Source organism: Zootoca vivipara, chromosome 1, assembly GCF_963506605.1.
Source record: "Zootoca vivipara chromosome 1, rZooViv1.1, whole genome shotgun sequence".
In the NCBI taxonomy this organism is placed as follows: domain Eukaryota; kingdom Metazoa; phylum Chordata; class Lepidosauria; order Squamata; family Lacertidae; genus Zootoca; species Zootoca vivipara.
Window position 1 is genome coordinate 29222569 of NC_083276.1, and position 22236 is coordinate 29244804.

General features: G+C 44.2%; 1 protein-coding gene across 1 annotated transcript; it reads left to right on the plus strand.

The window, feature by feature from the left end:
• Positions 1–5640: 5640 nt before the first annotated feature.
• On the plus strand, positions 5641–20853 carry ANGEL1 (angel homolog 1). Its single transcript, XM_035108116.2, has 10 exons — positions 5641–5812; positions 7866–8459; positions 10718–10944; positions 12111–12180; positions 13134–13567; positions 14774–14900; positions 15272–15382; positions 15901–15970; positions 17203–17366; positions 19156–20853. Exons 1-10 carry the CDS (start codon positions 5749–5751, stop codon positions 19314–19316), a joined length of 2022 nt encoding a protein of 673 aa, XP_034964007.1. The 5' UTR covers positions 5641–5748; the 3' UTR covers positions 19317–20853.
• Positions 20854–22236: the final 1383 nt, after the last annotated feature.

Consider the following 22236-nt stretch of genomic DNA (forward strand, 5'->3'; position numbering starts at 1 on the left):
AGGTGAGAGATTTTCTTTCAGAAAGTGATGCTGTTGATTGCTTAAGGGGCAGCTAAACCTGCCGAGGTTCTAAGAAATAATGTATGGTTCTGGGTACTAATGCTGCTACTTTTCATGTCCAAAGTTCAGCTCCCTCTCTTTAAACATGGTGATTATTTTATTTTTAATTTTTTTACAACAGTCAACCCTGGGTGACCAATTAAGATCAATATATGGATTTGGCACCCCAAAGCCTATTAAATTAGCCAGATCACAACAATTCATGACGCAGGTGACTGCTTTGTGAGAATTCTTCCCAATCACAACATTTAGACATATACCATCTGTATGCCACTCCTATCTGACTCCTTCATACATAGCAGACATCTGAAAGCGAGGTGTAAATTTTTAACCATAATTTTTATTGGTTAATATTAGCTTTAAAATCTTGCATAATATAGGCATGAACACTGGTAAGGTAGTGCTAAGCAAGAGTCTTCATAATAATAACCTTTCTTAAGGGACAGCAAAAATGGTGAAATTTGTTGCCATCCAAAAGTAGCATACAATACAGAAGGAAACCAAGCGGAATGTGGTAGTGGCATCTTTCCCTCCGCAAATATGTTGAAAAGATGGTTCATTGGGATCATTATTTATTTATTTATTTGATTTCTTACCTACCCTTCACCATAAGGTCCTAGGACAGGTTACAGCAATTAATAAATACCATTATTAAGGTGGCTCGTTAAAAAACGTATATCTTGAGTGTCAATGGACAAGGTAAAGAGAACTGATGTTTAGACATGCTAAAATTTGTATAGGATTGGGCCATTAGCTTCCACTCTTGCTTTCTATTTTGGGTGCCTGTCAAGTTTGTTTTCTTGCTGCAAATTGTGAGCTGCTTACAATTCTAATTAGCAAACAGAGACTGTTTTCTTGCTTTCAGAGACAGTTGCACTAGTCATAACTGTTAGACAAGAAAAAAAGGCTTCTAATTATCACCTAATATGACCTCTTGATTTATTCCATGAGCATGTAAATAAATCCAAGACTGGAGCCAGTGATAGGGTTATTTTGGGAGTGATCTTGCAGACAAGCAAGGGGTAAATTTAGTAAAACCAACCCACATGGTTCAAGTAAATGACCCAGGCCTTACATGACAGGAAAAGGCAAAAAAGATAATGAAAAAAGAGAGGAATTAATCAGAGCAGCTGGCAGTACTATTAATATTTTTAGGACCTTCTTAAATTAGGTAATTTAAAATAGTGGAGTTAAAATCTGATAAACTGTTTTCATTTTCAAAGAAGCTCTAAGCCTTTGGATTGTGGGGGGGAAATGGAAGCTGACTTTTTAAGTATGAGACGCCAGAAGGAAACTCCTTCCCTTCCAAATTGTTGTTGTTTAATCGTTTAGTCGTGTCCGATTCTTCGTGACCCCATGGACCATAGCACGCCAGGCACTCCTGTCTTGCACTGCCTCCCGCAGTTTGGTCAAACTCATGTTCATAGCTTCGAGAACACTGTCCAACCATCTCGTCCTCTGTCGTCCCCTTCTCCTAGTGCCCTCAATCTTTCCCAACATCAGGGTCTTCTCCAAGGATTCTTCTCTTCTCATGAGGTGGCCAAAGTATTGGAGCCTCAGCTTCATGATCTGTCCTTCCAGGGAGCACTCAGGGCTGATTTCCTTCAGAATGGATAGGTTTGATCCTCTTGCAGTCCATGGTACTCTCAAGAGTCTCCTCCAGCACCATAATTCAAAAGCATCAATTCTTCGGCGATCAGCCTTCTTTATGGTCCAGCTCTCACTTCCATACATCACTACTGGGAAAACCATAGCTTTAACTATACGGACCTTTGTAAGCAAGGTGATGTCTCTGCTTTTTAAGATGCTATCTAGGTTTGTCATTGCCTTTCTCCCAAGAAGCAGGCGTCTTTTAATTTCGTGACTGCTGTCACCATCTGCAGTGATCAAGAAGCCCAGGGGGGGGGGGAAGTAAAATATATATATATATAAAGTAAAATATAATTTGGAAGCCCAAGAAGCCCAAGATCCTTGATCCAAATTATATTTTACTGTTTTTAAAGCACTAATAAACAAGCCTCATGTTTCTTTAATTCTGGGAAGATGTGATGGCCTGCACTAATTCAGGGCTCCTGAATGCTTCACAAACCACACAGCCCAGTTTTGGATTCATCTATAATAATTATTAACCCTGATTCTGTGCTGCTAATGCTATTATTAAAATCCTCATAAAGCACATAACCAACTGCACGGGAAACGGTGAGAAGTCTACCACAAGGATGTGCTGAAGCGGGGAGTATATGTGTGACATTCCAGAAGGAGATTTCTAAGGTGCACACCTGACAGGCTGCTATGATTTGCACAACCATGAAGCAGTGAGATTTGCACTGAGCGCAAGTCACCTGAATTGCCTACCAACGCAATTCCGTTGCTTCATTGCAGCACCCACCCTGCCTTGAAAATTTGGGAAGCCCCAACTATTTTTTACATCTATATTGTGCCTTTCCTCTTAAGAAGCCACAGGTAGCTGACATTTGATCATAGCATCATAAGAGTACTAAGGAAGGTACCCCAAGGGTCATCTAGTACAACCCCCTGCAATGCAGGAATCTCAGCTAAAGCATCCATGACAAATGGCCATCCAACCACTGCTTAAAAACCTCCAAGGAAGGAGAGTCCACAACCTGCTGAAGGGAGATGGTTCCACTGTCTAATAGACTCCCCTTCCCCTTTCATCCTCACAATTACTCTCTGGGGCATGGGCATAGGCGGCGGGGGGGGAAGCTAGCCCCCATAAATCAATCAAAATCAATACAAATCAGAGGTTCTGCCTCCCCCAACAAAAAATCCTGGCTTCGCCCATGCTCTGAGGTAAAGTCAGGCCTGCGTGAGAGAGCGACCCGCTGAAAGTTACCCTTTATTATTATTTATTGAATTTATATACTGCCCTATACTTGGGGGTTTCAGGGCAGTTCCCAGAATAAAATTGAGATATAAAACCACAAAATACATAATAAAAACAAAAACAACCCACCCACCCCCCAAAAAGGCCTTTGAAAAGGGCATAGGATGTAAATCAGATCAACAAAAGGCCTGGTTATTGGCTCTGTCTTATTTAGTCAAGCTGCCCAGATGTTTAGAAAGCGTGCACGATTTTAAATTTGGCTTCCGGTCTGCGGCCATTAACTGATCGGCAGGGGAACCTCGGTCTCCAAGGTCCCTGCGCTGTTTAGGAGGGGGGGTGCCATTGGAGCGTGGTAGCCCCCCCCAGAAAAATCTCAGATCGGGCTTTCTGAGGACGTGGACACCCGGCAGTGCTCCATAAAGTCCCCCTCGCTGCCCAGGAAGCTCGTTAAGAGCCCCGAGAGCAGGCAGAGTGGAGACGGAGCCTCGGGTCGATTGCTACCTAAACAGTGCAAAGCTCTGAGCTGACGTTAATTTGAGCAGCAGATACCTCCTAAATTGGAACATTTGGAATGTGAGTACAATTTATTAAATGGTTTTGAGAATAATTTGGCCAGGGGAAGGGATTTAAAAGTACGGAGGTCGACCCCCCCCCCCGAATGACTGTGACGCAGCTAGCTTGCCTACAGCCGAAACATCAGACAGGAAGATACTAATTTACTTTATAAGCGGACCTAGAAATCTCCCTTTTGTTGCAGGGCAAGGGGAGGTAATTAAAAGAGTGGAAATCCTGCAATCTAAAGTTTTTAAAGTCTGAAAGACCCTCCTGTAAGCTGGGAACGAGCTCCGGGAGGCTTGGACGAGTTTTTATTGTGGCGTCATAAAGGGAAAGAAAGGAAGCTTGTTATTGCTGTGAACTATTGAACTGTAGTGCTAAATCTGTCAAAACAGTAAGGCTGGGAATCTTCTTCAGTATTGGATTTAAAAAAGCAGAAATTGAGGTGAAAATTAGAGGCAGAACCATAGAATCATAGAATCGTAGAGTTGGAAGAGACCACAAGGGCCATCCAGTCCAACCCCCTGCCGAGCAGGAAACACCATCAAAACATTCTTGACATATGCCTGTCCAGATAAACCAGTCCAGATAAAAAGCTTAAGATCAGAACTTTGACTACAAGAATTAGCACCATCTTGGATCCTGCAGTTCATGCCTCCATGAAATTTGAGACTCAAAATGGAAGTAGACAAAACATCATCCACCAGTTGGAATGATAAATGTTTGCAATATATTCTGGAACAATGCCATGAGATACTGAGTCATTTACGTGAAGCCAGAAGAGAAAGACTTGAACTTTTGGTAAAAGACTTGCCTCAGGAAGAAGAAAAGGAATGCGAGGAACCTAAACAACCCAACAAAGATGAAATCCGAAAGGAGCTGATGGATTGGAACCTGAAGCAATCAGTGAGAGGGGCTGCACAGGACTTTGATGTGACATTAGGGGCTCCTGAAGAGTCCTGGAAGGAGGCTTCTCTAGTGAGAGAAGGGAAGCTCACTCCAGGAAACAGATTGGTCATTTGGGGAGAGATACAGGGGAAATATCTGTATGGGAAACAAAAGGAAGGATGGTGGTGGGTATGGAGTGAAGAATTGGTTAGACTGAAGCGACAGGCGAGGGAGTGGTATGGGTTGAAATGGATCAAAGAGGGTGTGAAAGAATGGGTGATTGTAATAAGGGGACGGATTGAGACGGTCTGGAACTGGAAATGTTTTAAAGGAACTTGTCTATGCATTTTGGGACTTGTAACCAGGGGAAGGAGGGATGATTAAGATTTATATAATGATGGTAAAGGAGGAAGAGAAAATATTATGGAGAATGTGGAGTACTTGTGGGGGGAAATTATAGGCTAAAGGGATTAAAAAATATGAAGTTAGGTATAAGAATAAATGTAAAATAGAAAGTCAAGGAAGGAGATATAGTATCAATATAATTACATATGTTGAAGTAAGATCATTAATTGTGGGATTAATAGATAGGGATTTAAAAATTAAATATTGTGAAAGCTGTATAAATTGGGTTTAAATTAGACTTGGGGGAGGGAGGGACGGGGAAGTTGAAGTTATTAATAAGTGATAATAGAAAGATATGTTTTTTCTTTTCTTTTTTGCCCTGTATGTGATTTATGTATAATGAATAATGATTGCTACCTATATATGTAATCAGAAAATATGCAATAAACATATTTTTTTTAAAAAATAAATTTGGCTTCAGTCTATCCCATACTGTAGTAGCCTGTTCTTATCTATCAGAGTGTTCTTAATTGACGGCTGCAAACTTTTCAGGGATAATTTTATTGTTTTGTCTTATTTTTTAAGCTTAGAGTGTACTAAAATCAAGCGGATGCATACATTTTATGAACTAAGATAAATAAATGAACATGGGCTGAGCGGGGGGCGGGGAGGTTTCAAGAGTTTCCCATAGAAGCGCCCGCTTAGGATATTCCGCGTTTAGCCGCAGGCACCGGGGAGATCCAGCAGCGGGATCTGTACAGGTGCGCCTCCGTCCCCCCTCACAGCCTCCGTAAAGCGGACGGCGGACGGAGACGGCGCCGCGTCCTCCCGAAGCCTCTCGCGCCAGTCCTTAGGCATCGGCCCCGCTCGCCTTGGGAAGCTGCAGTGCTCCAGGCCCGCCAGCCTTCCCAAAGCACGGAGGGCCCGAGGGCCCCCGCGACCCCCAACGGCTCATCCCACCCGCGCGCGCCGCTCCCAATCAGCCCTCTCGAGCCTAGCTGAGGCGGAGTCGGCCTCGCGCGTGGCCCACAGCTGGGAGGGGAGGCGCGGGCGGCATGATCGGGACCGTGCTCTGTTACGTGCTGCTGCCCGTGGCGCGGCTCCTGCGGGCTTTCCGAGGTAACCCCCGCGCTCGCGCTGCCGTCCCTCTTTCTTTCCCCGGCCTCCTTCTGTTTCCCGCCCCTCCCCCCACGCCTCATGAGAAAGAAGAGGCGGCTTCTCAAGGCAAGAGGGCACGGGGCACACGACGCGAGGTCAGCCGAGGCCCAAGGCTGACAGGAATCCCCGCTGCTGCCCCTCCGCGCTTCTCCACCACTAGGCCTGGCCGGACAACGCTCAGCGGCCTGGAAGCCTCCCTTCTCCCCGCTTCGTCCTGCCTCAGGGTCCCCTTTGCGAAGTCCCCCCTCCCCTTCGAGGGACGTGGTGGTGGTGGTGGTGGTTGTTAACAATTCTGCCCCTACATTCACGGAGACAACATTATCTGGCGTCGGCGACCGCCAGTGCTTTTTTCAGTGTAATAAAATGCTTAACATCGGGGTGGGGGCTGTGTTATTTTAAAACCAGGTGGCCATTTTCCCATATGGGCAACCTGTGGGGGGCGGGGCGGGGACAAAGCAGGACAGGAGTGCCAGTTGTGGGCGGGACCCGACGCAGAAGTGGGCGGGGCAGTGAATGCAAATCATTGCCTTTGCACAGTCGGCTGGTTTTTTTCCTATCCATGCTGTTTCTCTATCCCGCAGCCGCGCTAAACGGAACGAAAACGCACGCACGCTCAAAGAGGGTGTGTTTTAAGGTGTGCGTGGGTGCATGCGCACGCGTCCGAGGGGTGGATAACCCTAACGGCCAGACGGAGAAGCTTGGGAAGCTGCGTTTGTCTCTCTCTCTCCCCCCCCCCTCCGGCCCCGGGTTTTCCTACCTTGTTTAAACCAAATGTTGCTCTAAGTAAGAACTAGTAATTGTGGTTTGACTGGATGATGGTAGTGGGGAAAGGGATTAAGGAGGCGGGGGGGGGGTGGAGCGAAGTGTGGGCGGGAACGTGGGAAGAGTAGGCAAACGCGTGTATTTGTGGTGATCATAATAAATGAAACATTTAGGCCTTTTGCACTGTTCAAAACACTTCAGATTTGTGTTGTAATCCTTGGAAGTACCTTTTTCAGGTATGCTTTTAATACATTCTCTTCCCCCCTTTTGAAGGAGAGGGGTACAGATGTCCCATTTCAGAATTTTCTAACAATTCAATGCTTTGAACTGTAAATGTATCAAGTTTCAGGGCTCCAGCACATTGGGAAGTACTCTTAAGTGTTAGTCTTTCTCTGACCCCTGGCCCTAGTTTCTTGCATAATAAAGTTATCCTGCATCACACTCCACCCATCATGATGACAAATATTTTGCTACCATATAATATCAGGTGACTAAAAAACAAATGTGATGGAACAAGGATTAGCATGCTAACCCAGAGAAGAGGATTCATCTAATAGCCAAGCTAGATCCAATGCAGGAGATCTGTCTGGTTTGTTTGATTGGGATTATGTCTTTGGGGCATAGCTGTCAAGTTCTCCCTTTTTTTAAGGGAAATTCCCTTATGCTGAATAGGCTTGACAGCTATGCTTTGGGGGAGATTTTTAAACCTCTTCCGCTGTCCTGTTTTCTTGCTCCCTTCCAATCTGAAACTGTTTCCTAAATACATATACCAGCCAGATAACATAGCTTAAACCTTTACATTCTGTACTACTTCATTCTGTTCCAGTTCATGAGGTAATCCAATATTGCTTGTTTAACTTTTTTTAACAATGCCTCCTGATCTGGTAAGAACATTTTGGAAATGAATGTCTGTTAATTGTTACTTCTTTTTGCACTCAAATCAATAATAGAAAATCATTGAGATTTTGAGATCAGCCAAAGTGATCAAGGAAGTCTTGATATTGCTAAACCCAAATGTTCAAAATCATGAAGCTGCAACACTATAAGACTGCTTTAGACAGTGACTTTCCCTCTCACCCACTCAGGATTGGTAAAAGCAGGTGTGCCCTACTGTGCCAACCTTTTGCTGATCCTTCTGAATTGTCCTCGTATCATAAACTGTTGAGTTCTAATAATTTTGTGGCACCTAATTTTGCTACCCTTTGGAAACGTGTTGTTTTAATCAGCATCTGCTGTTGGCTTATTTTGGCAGATGCTTTCTTTACATGTCGAAAGAACGTGCTTCTGGCGAAGAGCACGACTACCCATATAGACGGCCTAACTGCTCCCATCAGTGGGAAGCCTGTCTCAGAGGAGCAGCAAGCCCTGCTGCAGCAGTGGCTGGAGGAAGGTGCTGGTGAGGTCCATGCCAGTGAGAGTGCTTCAAAACAAGAGAAGGTGCCCACGATATCACATGCTGAGTGGCTGGAAGGCCCAGAGCTACTGATGACAAGCTTAAGTGACCTGAATGTATCACCACAATCTGGTGGCAAGGAGCAACTGCCAAGTGAGGTCCAGATTGAGACATCTCCTGGACTACAGGAATTTGTAGAAGTGACAGGAAGTTTACCTGCAGAAGAAAGGGAGGCCTTAGGGGACAATGCTATATGGACAGCAGTAAGGACGCAGGCTGATCCTCAGATGGTTGAAGCTGCTCCTCTGTCTACAGAAGTGTGGATTGAAGACCCTGCAGTGTTAGCCTGGAGTCATGCCCAGGAGACAGATGTGGGACCAACAGAGGGAGCAGTATGGCCTTTTCAGAATGCTGGTCAGTTTCAGCCACTCCCACTAGAGATACCATATCATGGTGAGTATAATTAATGTACATCATCTTCTGATTTTGACTCTGCTTTCATAAAGCAAAACTTTCCATATAATACCACTGTATGATCTTTGCCATGTGTGAGGCTGCAACAGTGCTGAAAAACACCAGTATTATCTTTCCGCAGACTCTTTTAAAGCTTTGCCTTGGAAGCATAGTCCATTGCTGAACTCATTTCATGTTTGAATATGTTATTACTAGTTTAATGTAGTATGACCAAAATTACACCCCAAAAAGCATAGGCAGGTTTTGTGAATAGTTGCCATCAGAATGGCATGGCAAAGTAGTTAAAGGAGTGTTATTCAAGGTGTATTACTGTCTTGTGAAGTAGGCCTATAAAATACCACAATGCATCTGTTAATCTTCAAGATGCCACCATGCTCACTTTGTTGCTTTTAAATACATTTATCCATTGGTCGCCTATCAATCTCTGCCAGTGGAGTACTTTTATATTAGTGAAGGATAACAATCTGAAGAATCTTTCTGAACGATCATATCATAGTTCAGATTCTTCAACCAATTGGTGAATGATAAATCCTTCATTTCCCACATAGCAGCGGTAACTTAGGGCCAAACTGTAAAGATAGTAAATGTCTTTGCATTTAACAAGCACCTTTTAAAGTAAGTAAAGGTGAAGGGACCCCTGACCATTAGGTCCAGTCGTGACCGACTCTGGGGTTGCGGCGCTCATCTCGCTCTATTGGCCGAGGGAGCCGGCGTACAGCTTCTAGGTCACGAACCGCCCTTCGTCCCTCTTAAAAGTAAGTAGTAGCTTCTAAAAGATGGTAATTATGAGCCTAGGGCTTGCTGATCAGAAGGTCAGCGGTTCGAATCCCTGTGATGGGGTGAGCTCCTGTTGCTTGGTCCCAGCTCCTGCCAACCTAGCAGTTCGAAAGCACATCAAAATGCAAGTAGATAAATAGGAACCGCTATAGCGGATAGGTTCCTATAGCGGATAGGTTCCTATAGCGGATAGGTTCCTATAGCGGATAGGTTCCTATAGCGGAACCTATCCATTCTTAAGGAAATCAGCCCTGAGTGCTCCCTGGAAGGACAGATCGTGAAGCTTAGGCTCCAATACTTTGGCCACCTCATGAGAAGAGAAGAATTCTTGGAAAAGACCCTGATGTTGGGAAAGATTGAGGGCACTAGGAGAAGGGGACGACAGAGGACAAGATGGTTGGACAGTGTTCTCGAAGCTACGAACATGAGTTTGACCAAACTGCGGGAGGCAGTGCAAGACAGGAGTGCCTGGCGTGCTATGGTCCATGGGGTCGCGAAGAGTCGGACACGACTAAACGACTAAACAACAACAACATAGCGGGAAGGTAAACGGCGTTTCCATGTGCTGCTCTGGTTTGCCAGAAGCGGCTTTGTCATGCTGGCCACATGACCTGGAAGCTATACACCGGCTCCCTCGGCCAATAATGCGAGATGAGCGCGCAACCCCAGAGTCGGTCACGACTGGACCTAATGGTCAGGGGTCCCTTTACCTTTTTATGAGGATCACAGCTTTGTTGTTGTTGTTTAGTCGTTTAGTCGTGTCCGACTCTTCGTGACCCCATGGACCATAGCACGCCAGGCACTCCTGTCTTCCACTGCCTCCCGCAGTTTGGTCAAACTCATGTTCGTAGCTTCGAGAACACTGTCCAACCATCTTGTCCTCTGTCGTCCCCTTCTCCTAGTGCCCTCAATCTTTCCCAACATCAGGGTCTTTTCCAAGGATTCTTCTCTTCTCATGAGGTGGCCAAAGTATTGGAGCCTCAGCTTCACGATCTGTCCTTCCAGGGAGCACTCAGGGCTGATTTCCTTAAGAATGGATAGGTTTGATCTTCTAGCAGTCCATGGGACTCTCAAGAGTCTCCTCCAGGATCACAGCTAGAGAGGATTTAACCCTTTCATCCCCTGCTTTGGTCCTGATGAAAATCACTTCTAATTGCATTGGGGTGGAGGCAAATTGGTGCTATTTGCAGTTTTTAAAACCATGCATGTTAAATGTAAGGGTGCATTTAACTCCACATCTTATTTGGTCCATAGGGTCAAACTATTTGTGATGCTGGAGATCTGTGATTAGGATCTCCCACTGTATTTATAAATTAAAAGCACCTGTTTGAACTTTTGGAATGGATTGGGGTTCTGGAAGGGGGTTAAGCCTTTTCCCTCATGCAGTTTCCTCTGCCTATTCCCTCATCCCCCACCCTCATATTTCTAACATTTGTCTTCCTTTCTTTGTCATTACGCAGAAATTCTGTGGAGGGACTGGGAAGATCTTTCTGCTCAGGCTTGCATCCCAGAGTTGAGCTCAGAGGCTGGTTCTTTATTTGAATTCAGAGTCATGTCGTATAACATTCTGGCCCAGGACCTGATAGAACAGAGCCCTCATCTTTACATGCATTGTCATCCAGATATTATGAACTGGAGCTATCGCTTTGCAAATCTCTTACAGGAGATCCAGCACTGGGATCCTGAAGTGAGTGTAACATTTGCATTAGGCACTACAGTGGGACCTCGACTTACGAATTTAACCCGTTCCGAATGCACACTCGTAGGTCGAAAACTTCATAAGTGGAGTTTCCCATAGGAAAAGCGGTTTCCTATAGGAATGCATTGGAAACGAAAAAATTCGCAAGTCGAGGAAACTACTTCTCGCAGCGAATGGGTTTTCCGTTCGGATGTCAAAAAAAATCGTAATCGCGCAGCCACTTTTTCCGCTCGTGACTCAAAAAAGTCGGATGTTGAGTAGCTCGTAAGTCGAGGTCCCACTGTATATTAGTTAGAGAGGAGAGGGAGATCCTAAGTATATTGTTCTTAGCTAGTGTCTGATAATATGGCTCCCAGAGTCCTCACTTGCTGCAACTGGAATTTGGGTCCTTCTCGCACATAGTGGTACCTCATGTTGCAAATGGGATCCGTTCCGATGGCTCGTTTGCAACATGAAAAGCCACAACATGAAGCGCTGCATCTGTGCACGCGCATGATGCAATGTGGTGCTTCTGAGCACGCGCAAAGCGCAATTTAGCGCTTCTGCACATGTGCACAGGTTACGGACGCGCCGAACCTGGAAGTAACCAGGACTTCCGGGTTCGGCGCATCCGTAACCTGAAAAGATGTAACATGAAGCGGACGTATTGTGAGGTATGACTGTAGATTCCTATCAAGGGTCACAGAGAACTTTCTGTGGCTGTGAATCTGTGAGGACTTTCAGTTTCAGTTTCCCACTCCTTGAACTCTTTGCACTTCCTCTCCTTATTTTAGGTACTTTTTGAATATGTACAGTGGTACCTCTACTTACGAATGGAGCTCCGTCTGCCATCTTGGATGTGTTAGATAGGATTTTTTCTACTTATGAATTTTTAGATAGAGTTGCTTCTACTTACGAATTTTTTCTCCCAATGCATTCCTATGGGATTCGACTTAAAAAAATTTTCGACTTACGAATGTGCGTTCGGAACGCATTAAATTCATAAGTAGAGGTACCACTGTAATTGCTTGTAGTGCCAAAGGATGCTGTATTTTTTCACTCTGTAATAGGGGAAATAGGTATAGGGAAGATATTCAGTCAGAACTAGTTATAGTGAGGGAACTTGTTCTGCCTTGGGAGAGCTGCTGCTAAGTATGTTCTCTGTTGCTTTCTAGATTCTTTGTCTCCAAGAAGTTCAGGAGAATCACTATTGGGAACAGCTGGAACCAACACTTACGATGATGGGTATAAGTAGTTTTTGAGATGGAGACTAGCTCACAATTTTTCTGGGATGATTTGCTTTACCCCCTGAGTTTGATAGAAGGAATGGTTGTGGGGAGGTTGGAGCTTCTCTGCTATCTTTAAAGCCACACTAGGATATCACCATTTAGTCAGAGGCTTGGTCTGTCTGTCTCCCATGGTTTTCGGAGTGGGGTTGTAGCCTCATGCTGGGGATTAAAGTCAACATTCCTTTTAAAATAAAAAATGAGAAGCAGCCGTGGGAGGCTGCAGTTAGGAAGAGGAGGTTGATGCAGGAGGTGCTGCTTAATTTCTCTCCCTCCTGCTGTCTCCTCACTCAAAATCCTGCTCCTACCCGCAAGCTGCTTTTCCTGTGAGTCAGGATATGGATCCCAGCAACCCTTCTCCCCACTAGTGGAAAAGCAAGTTGGGGAAACTGGTTTTGAGCAGGGAAACATCCAGGCCCAAAAAGGATTAAGCTGTCTTTGACATTCCTTTGCTCAAACTTGGGAGCTCCAGCAGCATCTTTTCAGTTTAACAAGGAAAAATTGCATCTCCTCTATAACCTCTAGTTGAGCTTTGTGAATAAAATCATGCCAGGTTTAGAACCGTCTGACTTTTAGGTGGCCTTTTTTGTACCAGAGTAGGGAACCTTCACCCCAGACATGGTTCCCTGCCTTCCTGAATCTGCTCCAACTCCTGTGACAGTTGGATGTGTATGGCTTGGCATGGTTTTACAAGAGGAACAGGAGGAACATTTGTTGGCTGAACACTGTAAAAACAGAAGTGTAAGATCTCTATATAATTTCAATTTGCCTACAGAGACTTGCAGCCTAATCCTATGCAGATTTACTTATACAGTAGTTCAATGAGGCTTACTCCCACGTATGTGTTAGAGTTGCAGCCTTAAGTTCTTGGTTGTCTAAATTGATCTGAGGAGGCCTTTGTTGTTTGGCTAGGCTTTGCCTGCATCTACAAGCGGAGGACAGGCAGGAAGACAGATGGTTGTGCAATCTGCTACAAGCAAAGCAAGTTTCAGTTGATAAGTGCTAGTCCTGTTGAATACTTTCGGCCTGGCTTGGACATCCTCAACAGGGACAATGTTGGTCTGGTATTACTGCTACAACCTTTACTCCCAGAGAGCTTAGGAGACAAATCAATCAGCCCCTTGTGTGTGGCAAACACTCATGTGTTGTATAATCCCCGTCGGGGCGATATCAAACTGGCTCAGATGGCTCTGCTCCTAGCCGAGGTAGACAAGACTGCAAAAATGGCTGATGGCAATTACTGCCCTATTATCTTATGTGGGGACCTGAACTCTGTGCCTGACTCACCGCTATACAAGTTCATTCGGAATGGCCAATTGTACTACCATGGAATGCCAGCCTGGAAGGTAAGCAGAGAAAGGGGATAGATGGCAACATTTCTTGACTCAGCTTAAAACGTATCATGCCTTTGTAGACTTAGCAGCTTCTGAGATTTTCTACCATTGTACCACTTTTTTGTGGTTTTGGTCAGTTCACTAAGAGAAATTGAATGCGTTAATTTCTCTTGTGATAAAAAGGCCATTATTGTATTTTGGTCATAGGTGCTACAGGAAGAAGTCCAAGCTAGAATCTATGTAAACTTGGGCTATCTCCATGACAGCTTCCTGCATTGTTGCTTTAGTATATTAGCACAAAACATGAAGCTGGGGTGGTGGACAAAGCAGGCACAGAAATAGGAAGTTAATGAGATCAAAACTTTTCTACAAGTTAAATTAAATGTTCAAACAGATATTATGATACCTTCAACTTAGAACAGACAGAAACTATTCCCCCTCAATCTTGCTGCCCCAATGTATTCTGTTATATTCATTTGAAAATAATAAACTTTTTGAAAAGTAGAAAGTCAGATGAGTGTATTATTCTATACTGCAAATGTGAAATCTGTTATGCGAATGACACAAACTATGCTGGTTTTGCTGTATGGTCAGATGGGAGCAGAATAAACTGAAGCTACTAGCCTGTGTGGGCTGCTGGATAGGGTGTGCATTGGATGCACATTGAAAACTGTCCTGCATATACCAGTTTAAAATTACTGGATTCTAAACCTTTTTCTCTCCTTGAGACAATCACACATTTGCTGCTGTACCCCCATCTGCTACCATATAGGCTAGATTTCTAACATTCTTGATTACCCGGGAATAGTCTAGACTGGGTGCTTCCAGACAGGGGCATGGTATTATAAAAGGGTCCTTAGCAACAGGCTTCCTTAACTTGCTGTAGTATTTTTGGAAAGCGTAACTTCAGATTAAATTGGGGTGGTGGAAGATATATGCTGGCATTCTGATGACAGTGGCACTGTACGGGTGCTGCAAAAACTTGCATGCAACAGCAGCCTTGATTCCATAATACACACCCTTCATTGGGTTTTCTTTCTTTTGACTAAGTGACTAATTCCTTTGCTTGTAAATTCCTAGTGTAGTCACAAAACTGTAGATGTGGGTGCCAGTTTTTAAGCTTGTGTGTGTGGCTGTGCCTACTATAAATTTTGCTGTATTTGAGAAGATTATGTGTTTCAAAACACTCGTGTGTGTGCTTGTGTTCTGCTCCTGTAGGTGTCTGGACAAGAAGACTTCTGTCAGAACCCACACCAGCGGAAACTGCTGACTCCCTTGTGGCCCAGCTCTCTGGGGATTACAGACTGCTGCCAGTATGTCAGTCTTTGCCAAAGCAAGAAGTCAGGTGAGCTTCGTGGTGGAAATGAGGACAAGTGTTGCAGAGACTTGTTCTCTGTCATTAATGTACTGTCTGAAAGTTGCTAAAATCCTCAGACTGACTAAGAGCCTAACCACATATAATGTTACTATCCTATAAGTAATGTTTATTCATAAAAGTGTGTATTCGCTCTGTCCATAATTGTGGGTTAGGGTCCCCCTCCTCTGCTTTAACCAGCATTTGAGTTTTGAAATTGCATTTTGATGGTTGTATGGGTGCAGTGTGGACTTGTACCTCCACCTCATGCAAATAACAACACTAGGTTGTGTGAAAATAATCAAAATCAACTTAAATGCTTCATTTTATTTCCCTCCTTTGATCTGCCTTTCTCCCTGTAGACAGGCGCAAATACAGCCGTGACTTCCTGCTTCAGTTCCGTTATTGTGATGTTGCATGTGAGCGACCTGCAGATCTGATCCTGTTGGAAGGTGTGACGGATGCCATGCCAGGTACCCAAAGTTTCCCACCACTTCATTCTGCAACTATGATACACCTAGTTGGAACAGATCTTTTAATACTGAATGGTTTGGACTCACTAGCAGGTTTGCTGTTTTACGAAAATGTCTACAATTACTCTTGGGCATTCCTAAAGTGGTTCTTTCAATCCTGGGCAAAATATTTTACTTGAAAGAGCAGCACTTTTACTCATCACTTGAGCCATGTCTTGGTTTTATCTTGTTCCTGTTTGCATATGAGCTGCTTAACCCAGTTCTGGAGGTGAGAAAGCAGGAGGGACTGATTTTTAACTGTGGTAGATGTTCTCACCTCTTAGTCTCTTTATGCACCAATATATTTCATTGAATGCTGAAACCTTGACCTGTTCCCCAGCCTTTCCCATTTTGCCACTTGGTTTTGACAATGTCGATTGTTGAAGCAGCAATTTGGGTGGGGTTACTAATTGTGAGTTTAACCCCAAAATTGTATGTTCAGTGGTGTATCTGATCTGTATTTCTTTCGTGCATTGCAGACCGTCCTGCACATTGGCCTAAGGAGCTCACGGTAGTGAACAACTCTGATCCAGATCTGTGTTACTCAAGGTAACTTTAAGGGGAAGGGTGTTGGGTCCCATGAATGAGACAGTTCCATAGCCAGGATTGTTTATCTTGAGAGCATAGTGGAGTCACCTTTGGCTGAAGGGAATTGTATGATCCCTGTCACAAAGCCTATGTTAGAGTCAAGGTTTACTCCAAAGAAAGGGGGCTGCGTTTGCAAGAGCAAGTTACCTTCATACTGCCGTTACTCTCTGGGTTACAGGAGAGAGTTTTTTCTTTCATTTGTTACAACGAAATAAATTGAAACCAACCATGGGTGGACCAACTGAGAAACTCTCTTGAAACCAACAGGCTGTATAAGAACTGCTACTGCTACCCAGGAGGACTCCCCTGCTCAGTGCCTGGGGGCCCGGCCCTGCTTCTCTCCACCTGGCTTGGGGCGGGCCCTGACAGGCGCCAAAAAGGACCGCTGCCGCTACTGGGCAGAGAGGGCACTGTTTTTTGTTTGTTTTGTTTTTTTAATTGCTGTTATTTTTTACCTATGTCATTTTAAACTGTGATATTAATGCTGTATTCTTAGTTTTAGATTTTGATTTATGTGGAAATTGTTTTCTATTTGGTTGTATATTTTTTGATGTGGTTTATTTGTTGTTTATGACTTTTGTAATTATGTAAATCTTGTCATGTTGTAAGCCGCCTTGAGCATTGTTTTTAACTGTGGAAAGGTGGCATACAAATAAAATGATGATGAAACTCAAATTGAGGTATAAGATTAGAAACAAAATAAAAAAATCCTTACAGTAGCACCTTAGAGACTAAGTTTGATATTGGTATGAGCTTTCATGTGCATGCACACTTCTTCAGATAGAGAAGAAAGCAATAACAAACTTAGTTGGTCTCTAAGGTGCTACTGGAAGGAATTTTTTTTATTTTGTTTCGACTACGGTAGACCAACACGGCTACCTACCTGTATAAAATTAGATATATGCCAGGATAGTGCAACAGTTATAAAGGCTGCACTAGCTTGGTCCCACTGTAGCAAGATTCAAGGCTCTTAGCAGACTCCCCTTGAAAATAGTCATCTATCAAATAGAGTGTTGTAATCAAATTAAGGGAGTATCCCCAGGATCAGACGGTAATAGCAAAGCAAATGTCTGTGGAAGGCAGAGTTGAGTAGTTGAATAGTAGTACTTTTAAAGTGTGCTTTCCTTGCATTAATTGAGTTTCTTCTCCTCTTCCCCATGTTTTGGGGATGGGGAGCTGTTTCTCCTGTACAGGTACCCAGGCAGTATCCAGCATGGCCTCAACCTGACTTCTGCCTACACCCACTTCCTGCCTGAGAGAGGTTGCCCTGAGATTACAACCATGCCAATGGGTGTTGGGGCCACAGTTGATTACATCTTCTATTCAGCAAAGCCTGTCAAGAGTGATAATGAAGAATGTGAGTGTTACAGAACTTAAATCTCCTGTATGGCTATACTTCAAGTATTTCATCAGAGCTTTTATGATGGACTGCCTGTCTATCTCAGCCTCAGCCCCTCAGTGAGCCACTGAGGATGGCAGTTTACGTAGTCATAAAATGCATAATTCCCTGTTTTTCATCTGGCTATTACTCTGCAGTGAGTTGCAGTGGTGATCATGTAACTGTTTTGCTTCTTACAGCTGTTCCTTTAATTGTGATCTGAACATAACTGCCAAGTTCCTGCCAGAAAAATAAGGGATCGGCAGACCGGAAGTAGCAGTGCCGCCATTTTGGAACTGGGCGGAGCATGCTCAGAAGCCACTTTTGATGCTGCTCTGCCCAGTTCCAAAATGGACGCTGCACCGGAAGTCGCGCGGTGGCCATTTTGGAACTGGGCAGAGCAGCATTGAAAGTCGCTTCTGAGCATGCTCCGCCCAGTTCCAAAATGGCCACCGCGCCAGAAATCGCTTCTGCGCATGTCCAGAGACTCCAGACATGCGCAGAAGGAGCCTCCCCCAGGCGGTAAGTAAACCAGGGAAAAACAAAAAAAATGTTTTTCCAGCTGGGAATGGCTGGAAAAACGGGGTTTTTCCGGGGAATACGAGATACGTGGCAGCTGTGGATCTGAACAGAGTGGGGGGCTGACTTCCTGTTGTTTTGCCATCAGTTCTTCCTGCTTACTGTACTTCAGCTCTGACCTATGCTCCTTGCCTCCCACAAACACTTCTTCAGTAGGATCTTTGCTCACATCTCTGATCTGGCTGTCAAGAAAAGTATCATAATGTCAATGTCCAGTGTGGTGTAGTGGTTCAGAGCGGTAGACTCGTAATATGGGGAACCGGGTTTGCATCTCCGCTCCTCCACATGCAGCTGCTGGGTGACCTTGGGCTAGTCACACTTCTTTGAAGTCTCTCAGCCCCACTCACCTCACAGAGTGTTTGTTGTGGGGGAGGAAGGGAAAGGAGAATGTTAGCCGCTTTGAGACTCCTTCGGGTAGCGATAAAGCGGGATATCAAATCCAAACTCTTCTTCTTCTTCAATGCTGTCCACAATTTGTCACAGGCAGAAACTGTACTGAACATCTACATTGTGTTGTCCCCCCACTTTAATTTGAGGTCTGAAGCCCCAGAGAGTCATTTGATAGGGTAAAACCTGAAATGAAGCTTAGACTTACCAAGCTAGTGATACTTGCATGATGACTGCAACACGTATTGGCAACATGTTCTCTCACTGGTAGAGCATGTGCTTTAAAATGCAGGAGGTCTCAGGTACAATCGCTGGAATCTCCAGGTAGGGCTGGGAGAGACCCGTCTATGGAAAGCCCCTGGCAGTGAGTGTAGACATTACTGAGGCAGACAATTGGTATAAGGCAGCTTCAAAATTGCCATTTTCCTGTTTTCCTGGTTCATATTTTATTGAATGCTGAAAGATCTGGGAATATGAGCTGACTACACATCTAGGATATTGCAGTCAGGGAGGGATGGTAGTAGAATTAGAAAACTAATTGATTATGATTTTGAGAGGCTGTACAAGTGTGTTTGGGTTAGTGCATTATTTAGTTATTGAAAACAGTGGGGGGGGGTTGTGCGTGTGTGTGTTTGCGCGTGCGCGTGCACCCATGACAGTTGCTAATATCAGTATTTTTACTTTCTGACACTTTCATTGCAGTCTGTCTGTGGTTGAGCTTATGCTTCCTTCCGCCACTCCACATGGGGTATGAGTGTGTATGCTGTGTGTGCCTCTTATTGCAACTGTGATTCATTTTCAGGTCGCAGGATGTACCAAGATGGAGCCCTAAAGCTGCTTGGCCACCTCTCCCTCCTCTCTGAAGACATTCTTTGGTCAGCAAATGGCTTGCCAAACCCTTTCTGTTCATCTGATCATCTTTGTCTGCTGGCCAGCTTTGGCCTACAGATCTCTGACTTCTGATCATGTGCCAGATCTCTTGGACTCTCGCAAGAGTTGGTCTGAATGGGAAAATCATGCCGTTGAAGTTTACATTAGCTATCTTTAAAAAAAGCAAAAGCTATTTATCTTCCCCACCCTCACCCCTCCCCTTTTTGAGATGTCCTTGTTCGTTTCTCCTACACTTCTTTGTTTATGAGGATATAACCTGAGTTCACCCAGAATGCTACAGTGCTTCACTGCCAGTTTATGGCTGCTGCACCAGCTTTTTTTTCTCTTTTAACAACGTGTATCCCACCAGCAAATTAGCAGATTTCTCTCAGCCTGGCAAGTATGCTTAGCCACCATTGCTTAGAAGTCAGCAGAGCATGTCTTTGTGCACCACAAAGACCTTAGCGGGGCTAGAGATGATTTGAGCCCGAGTCTAATCTGGGCTTCATTCTTTTTTCTTTTCATTATAAGCAGCAATTGGCCCATACATTACTGTTTCTGTTGCACCTAGCCCAGAATGCTGCTGATGATTTTTGCAAGCGTGCAAAACATAGGGCTTTTTTGAAGTGCTGGTACTGCTCATAACCTCCCAAGGTGGGTGCTTGTTGACTGAAATGTTGTTTCTCTTTATCTGTTTGGAAGTAGCATCAAATCAACCCGTGTCAACTAACCGTACCCTATGGAGGTCACCTTGCCAAAATTCAGCTCTCCTGCATCAACATTTGGAAGCTGCCTGCTCATATTGTAACAGACTTTTAACTCTGCTCTAAGAGCCCGCTTGGTTTTTATGCTCAGGTTCTTGAGAAGGCTGTTTTCTCTCTCCCATCAACGTGACATTTTTGTTGCCTCTGGTGGCACTTCAGGGAAGAAAAAGATGGACTAAAAGTGGCAAAAACCCAAACGAGAGCTGCTTTGTTCTTTGTTACAGCTTGTAAGCCACAGTACTGGGTACCTCAACTGGTCCTGGCAGTTGCTGCTCATTTTTTCCTTTATCACCAATGAATTGTGACAGGAGCATGTGGCTGCAGAGTTAAGGCCAGCCTCTAAATAACCCACATCCTTTCCTTGATACATGGAATCCACAGGATCAACTTCAGCTTTGTGTGGGCCATGGCAAAACTTTATTTTGTGGGGGGAGGGAACGCATTGGGAGTTGTCAGTATTTTTAATGTTTTCTTAAAATTTGAAAAATAAAATAAAGTTTTATAATTTCAGAAAAGTTGTAAATTCAGTTGGTTGGAATGGTGTGGGTGAAACTGAGCAGGATGCTTTGTGAGAGCCCTTTGTGTGTAGCCCTCTGGCGAACACAGTGGGAACTGCTGATGAAGATGCACCCTGCTGTGGTGCCTGCAAATCCTGAAATCCAGTTTAATATTATGCACACTGAGCCTCCCTGGAGTGATTACCTGAGTATAACAGCTCTTAGAAGCTTTCTGTGGAATTTGGCCAATAAGGCTTTTCATTTTTTAGGAATGCAACTTTCTAGCTCTTGCAGATATGAAAGTAGGCTTGGAAGTGTGTGGACACTGGGCCATGCCTTGTTGAATGCTCAGTAGTAGTAGTAGTAGTAATAATAATAATAATAATAATAATAATAATAATAATAATAATATATTTATACCCCACCCATCTGGCTGGGTTCCCCCAGCCACTCTGGGCCACTTCCAACAAAATATTAAAAATACAATAAAACATCAAACATTAAAAACTTCCCTAAACAGGGCTGCCTTCAGATGTCTTCTAAAAGTCAGATAGTCGTTTATTTCCTTGACATCTGATGGGAGGGCATTCCAAAGGGCGGGTGCCACTACTGAGAAGGCTTATTCCTCAGGTGTCAGAATGGAGTGTGGAAGGCCTAGTAAGACTTCAAGGGTGGGGAGAGGGGTATTCAGCACAGTGTGTCACTCCCTTGTTGCTCTCCTCCCTTTCACAATTTCCCAGAAGCAAAATTAAGCAAGTGCAAACAAAGTTGCTTAATCTATGCAAGTTGCAGAGTTTGGGTTACATTTGGTTAAGGTTTTATTGGGGTGCAGTGCGGGTTAAGTATACATACAGCCCTAGATAGGAGTATACTCACCTTAGAGGCAGAAGAGACTTGGTCTGCAATCCTGTGTCCGCTTACATGGAAGTAACTTCTAGTGAACTCTCTGGGATTTCTGTGAGAAGGGGCACGGGTTGCCCCCTTTTTTTTTTACCCCAACTGGTGAATAGTTCTGCCTTCATTTATTTAATCTTCCTGCAAGGAAGTGGTGGTGGTCATTTTTAGGAACACATGGTGGAAAGGCTTCCTGAAGGGGAGGGTGGATAAAGAATGAGGAAACTTCTTGGACATAGAAGTGACTACTTAATTGCAGTGCAAGGAGCCAGAAAGTTACAGAGTGATGCTTATTAAGTTCCAAATGTGGGAATGTTAAGATGACAAGTTTCCATGCTATGAGAGGCATATTGAGTGGCTGTCAAATGTATTATTTTATTTCCTTTCCCTAATCCATAAAGGCTCCATGTACCTCTTTGATTAGAATATGTGTCATTGCCAAAGCTTATTTGGCTGTTGGTGTGCATGGGAGGGCAAGCAGCCACATCATCACACCAGAAAGTTAGCAGCAACAACGAAAAGCCAAGCCTTAACTTTACTGGAAAGAAACCTACTTCATGGCAACTTTGGGAATTGACCAGGGCCTCTGGCATTACCTTGTACAACTCATCATAGCTTTACTCTTCTAGATTCTGGAATAATGAGTATTAACTGCACCCAGCAATTATGATTATAGAAATGCAGAAAATTCCTTTGTGTAGGGAGTCCTGGTTCCCAGCCTTCTGATTTAATACATCTATAGTATTTAATAGAGCTATAGTATCTCTATCATGCTGATTAACCCAGAAGTACAATTGTTTTATTGGCAGTTGGGTAGAATGGGCAAAGTGCCCACAGAAAGCAGAGCTTAGCTTACCT